At 35.1% G+C, this 13,048-nt stretch overlaps 1 protein-coding gene across 1 annotated transcript; it reads left to right on the top strand.

Moving 5' to 3' along the window:
- Nucleotides 1-2,147: 2,147 nt before the first annotated feature.
- On the top strand, nt 2,148-8,400 carry LOC100975982 (olfactory receptor 2M2). Its single transcript, XM_003815319.6, has 2 exons — nt 2,148-2,198; nt 7,300-8,400. The coding sequence occupies exon 2, from the start codon at nt 7,318-7,320 to the stop codon at nt 8,254-8,256; it is 939 nt and encodes a 312-aa protein (XP_003815367.2). The 5' UTR covers nt 2,148-2,198; nt 7,300-7,317; the 3' UTR covers nt 8,257-8,400.
- Nucleotides 8,401-13,048: the final 4,648 nt, after the last annotated feature.

The raw sequence follows: 13,048 nt of genomic DNA, 5'->3' as shown, positions 1-13,048 counted from the left end.
TACTGGAATTTAGTTGAAAGAATAAAACATTTGCTTCAAAAAATAAAAAAAGAAGTGAGACTATTTAACAAAAAATACAGGCTTTTGTTATCTCTGGAGGCACAGAAAAAAGGACATACATTCAGGGTATGTGCACACAGACTTGTATTAATCTCTAATGTTTTATTTACTATTTTTTTCACATATTTTATATTTTATTTTTGAGATGGAGTCTTGCTCTGTCACCTAGGCTAGAGTGCAGTGGTGTGATCTCAGTTCACTGCAACCTCCACCTTCCTAGTTCAAGCAATTCTCCTCCTTTAGCCTCCCAAGTAGCTGAAATTAAAGGACTGTGCTACCATGCCCTACTCATTTTTGTATTTTCAGTTGAGATGGGGTTTCACCATATTGGCCAGGCTGGTCTCAAACTCCTGGCCTCAAGTGATCTGCCCGCCTTGGTCTCCCAAAGTGCTGGGATTGCAGGTGTGAGCCACCGTGTGCGGCCTGTAATATTTTATTTTAAGTTGGGGATGGGTACATTGGTGTTTAATTTGTCTTATACGTTATCTTCCACTGAAATATTTCTGAAGATACAAAATAACTATCATTGTAATTCAGGCTATGAACAATTTAAGGAAAACAATACAATTAACTCAGTAAAAGCAGGACATCATTTAATACAATTCAGTGAACATTCATTGAACAAAGCATTGGTAAAAGAAATAAAATGAGATTTTGCTAACGTGGTGAATATATCTACCAAACCTCAGACTAACACTATGAGTAATGGTGAACTATATTGCTAAAGACTTCAAGTACTCAAGAATATTGTTCTTCAACATTTTAAGTATATATGTATATATTAATCAAATGATGTAAGAAAAAATAGATAAAATTGGAAAGAGATATAGGCTTGTTTCATCTATTGTATGTAATATTTTTCCCTGCAATAAGGAATACAAAAATAAAAGTTAGCATTCTTAGATTCAAGGTCTACAAGCAACAATTAATAGATTTCTAAATATTAACAAACGAAATAGAAGCAGTAATAGAGGCTGGGTTTTGTGGCTCATGCGTGTAATCCCAGCACTTTGCGAGGCCGAGGTGGGCGGATTGCCTAAGCTCAGGAGTTCAAGACCAGCCTGGGCAACATGGTGAAATCCCATCTCTACTAAAATACAAAAAATTAGCCAGGCGTGGTCACGTGTGCCTGTAGTCCCAACTACTTGGGAGACTGAGGCAGGAGAATTGCTTGAACCCCGGAGGCAGAGGTTGCAGTGAGCCCGGATCATGCCACTGCACTCCAGCCTGGGTGATAGAGCTAGACTCCGTCTCAAAAAAAAAAAAAAAAAGTAATAGAAACAATATTCCACACACTAGAGCAAGAAAATATAAAATACCCATGAACATTTGTGTTTTATAATAATATTCTTTGCAGAAAATATATTCCGTAGTTTTAAGGGATGGAAAACATATTAAAGAACAAACAAATAGAATCTCTATTGATGTTCTCTACAGAATTATATAGAAAACATCAAGATGTTAAAAATGCCAATTCCACCCAAGCATATCTTGCTTTTATGATCGAGCAGAAGGAAGAGTGAAGACGACTGCCATTCTCTAGCTCTGCAACATCAGGCAATTTTCTTAAGCTTCTGCACTTAGTTTCATCATGTAAAAAAAAAAGAGATTATAAAATTAAAGATAATATATAATAATATCTACATGTGTCTAATAAGGGCATCTGACATACACAATGGTTGTAGGTGTTAGGCGAGTTTACAAATTTTTTTTAAACCACAGTGCCAGTTACACAGAAAGCACTGGTGTTTTTTTCCTCATCATGCGAGAGACAGCGAGAAGTTTCAGAAAGTTCACACTCATCTACAAGGAAGGAGGCATAATTATCTTATTATGTAGTATTTTCAAGAAAAGAAAAGTAGTATTTTCAAGAAAAGAGGCTAATTCTGCTTCATGTCCTAGGAGAGGAGATAGAAGGTAATACAAACTTTGATAATTAAAGACAAGGGAATGGATTCCCCACAGGTAAAAATTTAAGCTTCTGTCTTTTTATTCATCTGTCAATAGCAATAAAGATTCCAACTGTGCTTTCTCTGATGATGGAAATATAAAAACATGTAAGATACTTATAGATTTTTGCCTTTCCAGGAACCTAAAATCACATTGAAAATACACACTATTCAGATCAGTACTAAGAGGTAAGTTAACTAAGCCCAAGCAAGACTGTGTGGAAGCTAGCATCAAAATTTCTGCCGAACATGGTGATGATTGATTTCATTTCTTTAGTCATTTTTTGTGCTATGAATTTTATAAACATTATTCTACTTTATCTGTACAATATTACTTTGAGAAATGTGGTATCGCTTTAGGCAGAAGGAGTGGTTACCTGCCCCCGCTTACCAATGTGAAAGATTGGATAAAATCCATTATTTTTGTTTTTTATATCCTGGAATCCCAGATTTGAGAAATAAATTGATAGTGAATAGGTGTCAGAAGAGAAAAGAGCAGATGAGAACAGGATATAACCAAATGATTTGAACATTTTTACCACATTCTCTTTTGTTTCAATAATTGTAGCTCATGCAGGATGAGAATCCCTAAACCAAAAATCTAATATCCAAAATACTCCAAAACCTGAATCTTTTGACTGCTGACATGAGATTGTGACATTTTTGCTTTCTAATGTTTCAATGTACACAAACTTTCTCCCATATACAAAATTATTTTAAAATACTGCATAAAATTACCTTCAGGCTATGTGTATATGGTATACAATGAACATAAATGAATGTTGTCTCCACACTTGGGTTCCACTCCCAGGATATATCATTATCTACATGCAGATATTCCAAAGTCTGAAAAAAGCCTGAAATCTGCAATACATCTGGTCCCAAGCATTTCGGATAAGGAATCCTCAACCAGTTTAATGATTGCTTTACATTTGTCATGTGCTCTTCTAAAGCATTTACACATATTATTTAAATATTTTATTAAACTTCAAGTGTATAAAAATGTTTATTTACAACAAATATGTTACATCTATATTTTGTAAAATGTTTTAAAATATTTACCAGTGCTTTTGAAAAACAATTTAACTCTCTCTGATCATGTGACCTTTCAGGTCCATTTTGTAGTAATCATTATACCAGTATTGCTGTGCTTTATATATAATTTTTACATGTATGTTTAGGTTTCTCATAATAGGACTCATGAGGGTGTTCCCTGTGATCTACTTTGTTCATTCAGCATTCTATTGGTGAGACTCACCAATGCTACTTCTTGTAGTTATGGTTATAAATTCCATTGTCAGTGCACATGCAGGTTGCCTTTTTATATTACAAGTCATGTTGCTATGCTCATTTTTGCAAATATGAGAGATGTGTTTTTTTTTGTTTCCTGATCATTCCTGTTACAAAAGGGTAAAGTCATTTTAGCAACCTCAGTGGATTACACAGTGGATTACACATGCTGTCTGACATTATTTCACATAATGCTTTACATTTTTTCATCAAATTTTGTTCACTCGATGTCTCTTTTCCATCATCTCACTCAGTGACTTCTCAATTTCCGACCATGATTTTCATGGTTTCTGTGTTACTATTGCTCCGGCATGTGCACAGCACCACACTGTCATGAAATCTGATGACTCCTCTTCCAGACGTGATAAGGTTAATATATAAAAAGACATTTGAAAAATCTAAATGTATGCACCATCTTTTTACAAAATGATGGAGTTGATTACAAAAGAAACAGTGTGAATTCAATAAAATAAATAAAAATAGAAGCATAAAATTACAATTAAGGAAAAAAAATACTTGTCAGGCAATGTCTAATCCGAATTCAAAATGTTGTACATCATTATGTGAATAGTTTTGAGATGTCAAAGGTATTCTGAAAAAAAATAAAAAACAAGATGTCATAATCTCAGATCCATTTTGACAAAGCTGCTTTTTATATTCCTCCTACTACAGTGCTGAAACTCAGAATGTTCTTTGTTTGGCAATGAATAGTCCTATAAACTTGGAGTTGCAGAAATATTTCATCACAGATCCATTTTTATAGGAATATATACAGATACCTCTTGGAAACCCAATTTTACCTTCACTGCATTTTCAGATTGTTTATATCCTGAATAACTTACACTGAGCTTCAGGATTGGGTCTCACATTCCTAGTGCCCAAAGATAAGTACAATCTGTCACATGTATCTTAGAAGAAATATCTAATTTTCATGAGAAACAACATTATTTTTCTTTATAGGATTTTACTGAATAAATGTTCATACAGATCTTAACATAGAAGGTACAGTGCTCAATATTTTCAATATTATCACTGTTTGTTATAAATTTGTGATATAGCTTGACACATTCTCTGTGACAGGACAAACTCAATGAAGACAATTGTCAATGAAGATAGTTTTAGTAACTGGATATGAAGGGAAATTTGAGGCAATGAAAGGAGGTGACAAAATACGAGACAAATAAGAGTGTGTTTGTATAAGTTCATCCTAAACTAATGTAACTGAGAAAATTCAGAGGGTTATGTAGATTTACATTTGTTATTCAATTTTGTTTTAATGCTTCATCATTCAGTAGAGTTTAAAACATATGTCGTAGAAATGTCTAAAAGATAGAGTAGAATTACTCAACATTTTACATCCATTTAGTGACTGGGAAGGAATGGTTCTCAAATGTAAAGAACACTTTGCCAACTTAAAAAGATATATAGGTATAAGCTAACTAGACCAGATAGCTTCCTTCTTGGAGTAATACTGCAGACTGACCTAAGGAAAAATTATGGTGGAAATTTAAGGTAATACAATTTTGTTTGGATTTATTAGTGTCTTACAACAGTTGACAAGATCAAGATAACTGGGAAAGCTATGGTACGATGGTCAAAATAGGTCATTCCATAAAGGAAGTTGATATGAATTATTTTCTTGCAGTAAATTCAGCTCATAAGCACTGGAAATTATTGAGGCAATACAAAGTTTTTTCCCCTGATTGACCTTAACAGACTACCTCCTTTGAGGACAACATAACAAGGGAAACTTAGGGTAGGAAACCCTGAACACAAAAGATCCCAGAGATGCCCATTTCTGCTTATCAAGACGTTGACTTGACCTGGATCTGAGCTACCAAACAGGTTTATCCAACTTCTTGATAACCATTTTTTAAAAACCAGAATGGAAGTTGAGACCTGTTTCTCTCTTCAGGCTGATTGACAAAAATGATTTGTTTTTCTTTTAGAGATTGCTATTCTATCTCATGAGTGTCACATAAGGAGGTTCCTTCTCTATCTTCCCAGCACTGAAGAGGCATTTTTTGGTAGGTTAGTATTTCCACATAATAGCTGTTCTTGAATGAAAATTTAAAACTGCTTTTGAGAGGTTTTTTCTTTCATATTCACAATATTATTCACAATTTATATAAATAAATAAAACTCAAAGAGGTATACTTTACTACCCACCTATTTAAAAAATTGTATTTCACCCCATGAGGACAAATTCCAGATTCCATCACCTCTGCAGATTTCTTCTAACTCTCTTGTTGCTCCTGGTTTATTCAGCTTTCATTGTTGTTTTTAGTCTCTTCATAAAAATGTGATGCGTGAATAAATTTAAAAAGCACATTTCTGTCTAATGAACCTACTCACTAGGCATATCTTTCTGTTTATGACCTCGTTTTTTATTGCCCATAATAATCTCCCTTCATACATTGGCTTTGCTCATACATTTATAATTATCTCATACAATAAAAACTAAATGCCACAACATACAAGCAATATACCTTAAATTAGAAAACCATGTTTTTATTCCCAAAATCTTCTATACATTTCTATTTTCTCTATGTATATTCTGATTATTGCATTTCATTTTGTGGAATGCATAGATGTACAACCCTTTCCTGTGATCTGGTCTCTTTCTCACGTCCTCAGAGTCTTTGTCAAATGCCACGAGATGTGTGAGGTTTCCCTTGACTACTCTGTTCAAAGATGAACATGCTCATGCAATTCTAACACCCATCTTTGACTTACTTTTCTCCAAAACATTTATCCTTTTATGATATAAAGTGGTTTATAGTCATCATCTGATCTCACTCACTATGACCTGTATGAACAAGGGCTTTCTTTGTTCTAATTACTGTGGTAGCCACAGTGGTCAACATATAGCCAGACTTCACAAGTGTTGTTTGAAAGGATGGATCTCATGCTTTTCTGAATTTCTGTTTTTGTATGTACTTATTTTCTAGAGGAGATAGTGTGTGTATTAGTTTCCTAAGAATGCCAATACAGAGTATCTCAAACTGATTATCTTGAAACAACATAAATTTACCTCACAGTTCTGGAGGCAAGAAATCTGAAATCAAGATGTCAGCAGTGTTGGTTATTTCTGAGGGCTCTAAGAGGACGAATCTGTCCCATTCCTCTCTCCTAGGTTCTTGTGATAACTAACAGTTCTTGGCATTTCTTGGTTTGTAGATGCATCACTCCAGTTGCTGCCTCCCCTATCACATGGTATTCCCAGTGTCTCGGTCTTCACATGGCCACTGTGTTATCAGAACATGAGTCATATTGCATTAGAGAGACCCACTCTGCTCCAATATTACCTCACATTAACTAATTACCATCTTTACGTATTTCCAAACAAGCTCACATGCTGAGTATCTTTTTGGGAAGAAATATAATTCAATCCATAACACTGGGCTAGAGAAAAAGGGCCTAGGTTTTAGAGATGCATAATTGAAAATCTTTCCAGTGTATCCACTTACCATATACAACAAAGCTTACTATAAAGTGTAGATCAAATATTCTAAACTGTAAAGTAATAAGCAAACATACAGATTTTGTTAACACTGGTGTAAAAATGCCTATTATTATGAGAGCGAAGCATACATTTATTCTACATTTGTAGTATTGTGTTGGTCACATGTTGACTGAAGCTGAATTAGCCTATCAATTTGCCTCTGAAATACTTCTCATGTTTAGGAACTATCTGTTTGCTTTGGAGACATATTCTTTTTGGAAAACTCCATCAATCATTTATTAGATATTTTTATTCTAATTTTTCAATTGAAAAAGGATGCCCAGAATAAATCTTAGAACAAGCTCCATAATTTTATAAGTGAGGCTGTATTGAAAGAACATATTTCGTTCAGATTCTATACTTCTTGACCTTTTAGTTTCCTACTTCTATTCATGCTGTATTGATCACCCAACTACAGAATTTACCAAAATCACACGATTTATAAGACACTGGGTAAATGTTTACCAAATTAATAAGATGGTTTTGTGGTACTAGGTAAAAAGCACATTCATCATGGCATGGGAGAATCAGACCTTCAACTCTGACTTCATCCTCCTGGGAATCTTCAATCACAGCCCACCACACACCTTCCTCTTCTTTCTGGTCCTGGGCATCTTTTTAGTGGCCTTCATGGGAAACTCTGTCATGGTTCTCCTCATCTACCTGGACACCCAGCTCCACACCCCCATGTACTTCCTCCTCAGCCAACTGTCCCTCATGGACCTCATGCTCATCTGCACCACTGTACCCAAGATGGCCTTCAACTACCTGTCTGGCAGCAAGTCCATTTCTATGGCTGGTTGTGTCACACAAATTTTCTTCTATATATCACTGTCTGGCTCTGAATGTTTTCTTTTGGCTGTTATGGCTTATGACCGCTATATTGCTATTTGCCACCCTCTAAGATACACCAATCTCATGAGTCCTAAAATTTGTGGACTTATGGCTACCTTCTCCTGGATCCTGGGCTCTACAGATGGAATCATCGATGCTGTAGCCACATTTTCCTTCTCCTATTGTGGGTCTCGGGAAATAGCCCACTTCTTCTGTGAATTCCCTTCCCTACTAATCCTCTCATGCAATGACACATCAATACTTGAAGAGGTTATTTTCATCTGCTGTATAGTAATGCTTGTTTTCCCTGTTGCAATCATCATTGCTTCCTATGCTCGAGTTATTCTGGCTGTCATTCACATGGGATCTGGAGAGGGTCGTCGCAAAGCTTTCACGACCTGTTCCTCTCACCTCATGGTGGTGGGAATGTACTATGGAGCAGCTTTGTTCATGTACATACGGCCCACATCTGATCACTCCGCTATGCAGGACAAGATGGTGTCTGTATTCTACACCATCCTCACTCCCATGCTCAATCCCCTCATCTACAGCCTCCGCAACAAGGAGGTGACTAGAGCATTCATGAAGATCTTAGGAAAGGGCAAGTCTGGAGAGTGAGTTACCTCATAAACTTTATGTTTTGCTGTTTGCTAAATTCTTCTTTCTAATATCCATCTTTTTCTATGATGTCAAAATACTAGCATTGATTATGTACATTGCCTAACATATTTATGGGCACCTATACAATTTATTTCAGGTAAACCATTTTATATATTTATTTTTGTATATTCAGTTATGACTACAATATAAGTCATTTTCAATAAGGACATTAAAGTATTTCTTTAAATTACTTTTTAGTTTCAATATCTTTTTGGGGAACAGGCAGTGTTTGGTTTCATTAATAAGTTCTTTAGTGGCGATTTCTGAGATTTTGGTGCATCCATCACCCAAGCAGTGTTCACTTTATCCAATGTGTGGTCTTTTATCCCTTGCCACCCCCCCACCGTTTCCATGAAGTCCCCAAAGTTTATGGTCTCATTTTTATGCCTTGGTGTCTCGTAGCTTAGCTTGCACATATGAGTGAAAACATGTGATGTTTGGTTTTCCATTCCTGAGTTATTTCACTTTGAATAATAGTCTCCAATTCCAACCAGGTTGCTGCGAATCCTATTAATTCATTCCTTTTTATGGCTGAGTTATATTCCGTGGTAATTTATATATATCTCACATTTTCTATATCCACTCCTTGATTGATGGGCATTTAGGCAGGTTCCACATTTTTGCAATTGCAAATTGTGCTCCTAAAAACCTGCAAGTATAAATATCTTTTTCATTTAATGACTTCTTTACTTCTGAGTGTATACCTAGTAGTGGTATTACTGGATCAAATGGTAAATCTACTTTTAGTTCTTTAAGGAATCTTCACATTGTTGGCCATAGTGGTTGTACTGGTTTACATTCCCACCAAGAGTGTAAAAGTTTTCCCTTTTCACTGCATCCATGCCAACATCTATTATTGTTTGATTTTTTTATTATGGTCATTCTTGCAGGAGTGAGGTGGTATTGCACTGTGGTTTTGATTTGCATTTCCTTGATAATTAGTGATGTTGAACATTTTTCCATATGCTTGTTGGCCATTTGTATATCTTCTTTTGAAAATTGTCTATTTATGTCCCTTAGACCACTTTTTGATGGGATTGTTTGTTTTCTTCTTGCTGATTTGAGTTCTTTGTAGATTCTGGATATTATTCTTTTGTCAGGTGTATAGATTGTGAAGATTTTCTTCCACTCGGTGGGTTGTCTGTTAACCCTGAGGATTATTTCTTTTGCTGTACAGAAGCTTTTTAGCTTAATTAAGTCCTCTCTATTTATCTTTGTTTTGTTTGTTTGTTTCTTTTTTGCATTTGCTATTGGGTTCTTGGTCATGAAGTCTTTGCCTAAGCCAATGTCTAGAAGGGTTTTTCTGATTTTACCTTCTAGAATCTTTATGGTTTCAGGTCTTAGATGTAAGTCTTTGATCCATCCTGAGTTGATTTTTTATAAGGTGAGAGATGAAGATCCAGTTTCATTCTCCTATATGTGGCTTGCCAATTATCCCAGCACCATCTGTTGAATAGGTTGTCCTTTCCCTACTTTATGTTTTTGTTTGCTTTGTTGAAGACCAGTTGGATGCAAATATTTTGGTTTATTTCTGGGTTCTCTCTTCTGTTCCATTGGTCTATGTGCCTATTTTTATACCAGTACCATGTTGTTTGGTGACTGTGGCTTTAGAATATAGTCTGAAATTGGGTCATGTGATGCCTTCAGATTTGCTCTTTTTGCTTAGTCTTGCTTTGGCTATGTAGGCTTTTTTTTTTTGGTTCTATATGAATTTTAGAATTGTTTCTTCTAGTTCTCTGAACAATGATGGTGGCATTTTGATGGGAATCTCATGGAATTTGTAGATTGCTTTTGGCAGTATGGTTATTTTCCACTATTGATTCTACCCATCCATGAGCATGGGATGTATTTCCAGTTTTTATGTTGTCAATGATATTTTCCTGCAGTTTTTTATAGTTTTCCTTGTAGAGGTCTTTTACCTCCTTGGATAAGTATATTCCTATGTTTTTGGTTTTGGCTTTTTGCAGCTATTATAATAGGGATTGAATTCTTGATTTGATTCTCTGCTTGGTCACTGTTAGTGTATAGCAAAGCCACTGATTTGTGTGCATTAATTTTGTGTCCTGAAACTTTGCTGAATTCATTTACCAGTTCTAGGAGCTTTTTGAATGAGTCTTAAGGGTTTTCTAAGTATATACTTATATCATCAGTAAACACTGAGTTTTACCTCCTCTTTACCAATTTGGATGCCCTTTACTTATTTCTCTTGTCTTACTGCTCTAGCTAGGACTTCCAGTACTATCTTGAATAGGAGTGGTGACAGTGGATATCCTTGTCTTATTCCAGTTCTCAGGAGAAATGCTTTCAACTTTTGCCCATTCAGCTTAATGTTGGCTGTAGGTTTGTCATAGATGGTTTTGATTATATTATGATAATTCCCTTCTATGCCGATTTTGCTGAGGATTTTAATCGTAAAGGGATGCTGGATTTTGTCAAATGCTTTTTGTGTCTATTGATATGATAATGTAATTTTTGTTTTTAATTCTGTTTATGTGGTTTATCACATGTATTGACATACATATGTTAAACCATTCCTGCATTCCCGGTATGAAACCCACTTGATCATCGTGGATTATCTTTTTGATATGCTGTTGGATTCAGTTTGCTAGTATTTTGTTGAGGAGTTTTGCATGTATGTTCATCAGGAATAATGGTCTGCAGTTTTCTTTTTTTGTTGTTTCCTTCCCTGATTTTGGTATTATGGTGATAGTGGCTTCAGAGAATGATTTAGGGAAGATTCCCTCTTTATCTTTTGGAATTATGTTAGTAGGATTGGTACTAATTCTTCTTTGAATGTCTGATAAAATTCAGCTGTGAATCTCTCTGGTCTTGGACTTTATTTTGTTGGCCTGTTTCTTTTTTTATTTTTAAATTATCATTTCAGTCTCTCTGCTTGTTATTGGTCTGTTCACAGATTCTATATCTTCCTTGTTTAGTCTTGGAGGTTTATATATTTCCAGAAATGTATCCATCTCCTCTAGGTTTTTTAGTTTATGTGCAGAAAGGTGTTCACAGTAGCCTTGAATAATCTTTTGTGTTTCTGGGGTACCGATTGTAATACCGCCTGTTTCATTTCTAATTGAGCTTATTTGGATCCTCTCTCTTCTTTTCTTCGTTAATCTTGCTAATTGCCTATGAATGTTATTTATCTTTTCAAAGAACCAGCTTTTTGTCTCACTTACCATTGCATTGATTTTGGTTTCAATTTCGTTTAGTTCTGCTCTGATGTTTCTTATTTCTTTTCTTCTTCTGGGTGTGGGTTTGGATTGTTTTTGTTTCTCCAGTTCAGTGAGGTATGACCTTAGATTGTCTATTTGAGCTCTTTCAGACTTTTTGATGTAGGCATTTACTGGTATGAACTTTCCTCTTAGCACTGCTTTTGCTGTGTCCCAGAGGTTTTGATAGGTTGTGTTAACTATTATCATTCAGTTTAAATAATTTTTAAATTTCCATCCTCATTTCAACGTTGAGCCAATGATCTTTCAGGAGCAGATTATTTAATTTCCATGTATTTGCATGGTTTTTAGAGTTCACTTGGAAGTTGATTTTCAATTTTGTTCCACTGCGGTCCAAGAGAGTACTTCATAAAATTTCAATTTCCTCAGTTTTACTGAGGCTTGTTTTGTGGCCTATCATATGGTCTATCTTAGAGAATATTTCATATGCTGATGAATAAAATGTACATTCTGCAGTTGTTGGGTAGAATATTCTGTAAATATCTGGGTCCTTTTGTTGTGGTGTATAGTTTGAGTTCATTGTTTCTTAGTCAACTTTCTATTTTGATGACATGTCTAGTGTTCTCTGTTGAGTATTAAAGTCCCGAAGTAATTCTGTGTTGTTGACTATCTGATTTCTTAGGTCTAGTAGTAATTGTTTTATTAATTTGGATTTCCACAGTTAGGTGCATATATATTTGTGATTTGGTATAGTCCTCTTGCACTAATCCATTTATCATTATATAATGTTCCTCTTTGCCTTTTGTAACTGCTGATACCTGAAGGTTTTGCTTTTTCTGATATAAGAATAGCTATTACTGCTTGCTTTTGGTGTCCATTTACATGGAATATCTTCTTCCACCCCTTTATCTTAAGTTTATGTGAGTCCTTAAATGTTAATTGAGTCTCCTGAGGATGCAGAAACTTGTTTGTCGAATTCCTATCTATTCTGCCACTCTGTATCTTTTATATGGAACATTTAGGCCAATACATTAATGTTAGGATTGAGATATGAGGTACTATTCTATACATTGTGCTATTTGTTGCCTGAATACCTTTGTTTATTTTCATTCTGTTATTGTTATATAGGTCCTGTGATATTTATGCTTTAAGGAAGTTCTATTTTGGTGTATTCCAAGAATTTGTTTCAAGGTTTAGAACTCCTTTTAGCAGTTCTTGTAGTGCTGGCTTGGTAGTGGTGAATTCTCTCAGCTTTTCTTTGCCTAGAAAAGACTGTGCCTTTCCTTCATTTGTGAGTCTTAGTTTCACTGAATACAGAATTATTTGCTGATAACTGTTTTGTTTAAAGAGGCTGAAAACAGGACCCCAGTCCCTTCTAGCTTGTAGGGTTTCTGCTGAGAAATCTGCTGTTAATCTGGTAGGATTTTCTTCATAGGTTACCTGATGCTTTTGTCTCACAGCTTTTACAATTTTTTCGTTCATCTTGACTTCAGTTAACATGTTGGCTATGTGCAATGATCTTTTTGCAATGAATTTCCTGGGTGATGTTTGTGCTGCTCTCATTTGGATGTCTA

Source organism: Pan paniscus, chromosome 1 (genome assembly GCF_029289425.2).
Source record: "Pan paniscus chromosome 1, NHGRI_mPanPan1-v2.0_pri, whole genome shotgun sequence".
Taxonomy (NCBI): Eukaryota; Metazoa; Chordata; class Mammalia; order Primates; family Hominidae; genus Pan; species Pan paniscus.
Note: the sequence above shows the minus strand (reverse complement) of the source record. Positions and strands in the feature narration are given on the sequence as shown.

Excerpts from the sequence above, each read along its gene's own strand:
- LOC100975982 (XM_003815319.6), top strand. The coding sequence starts at position 7,318 with ATGGCATGGGAGAATCAGACCTTCAACTCTGACTTCATCCTCCTGGGA.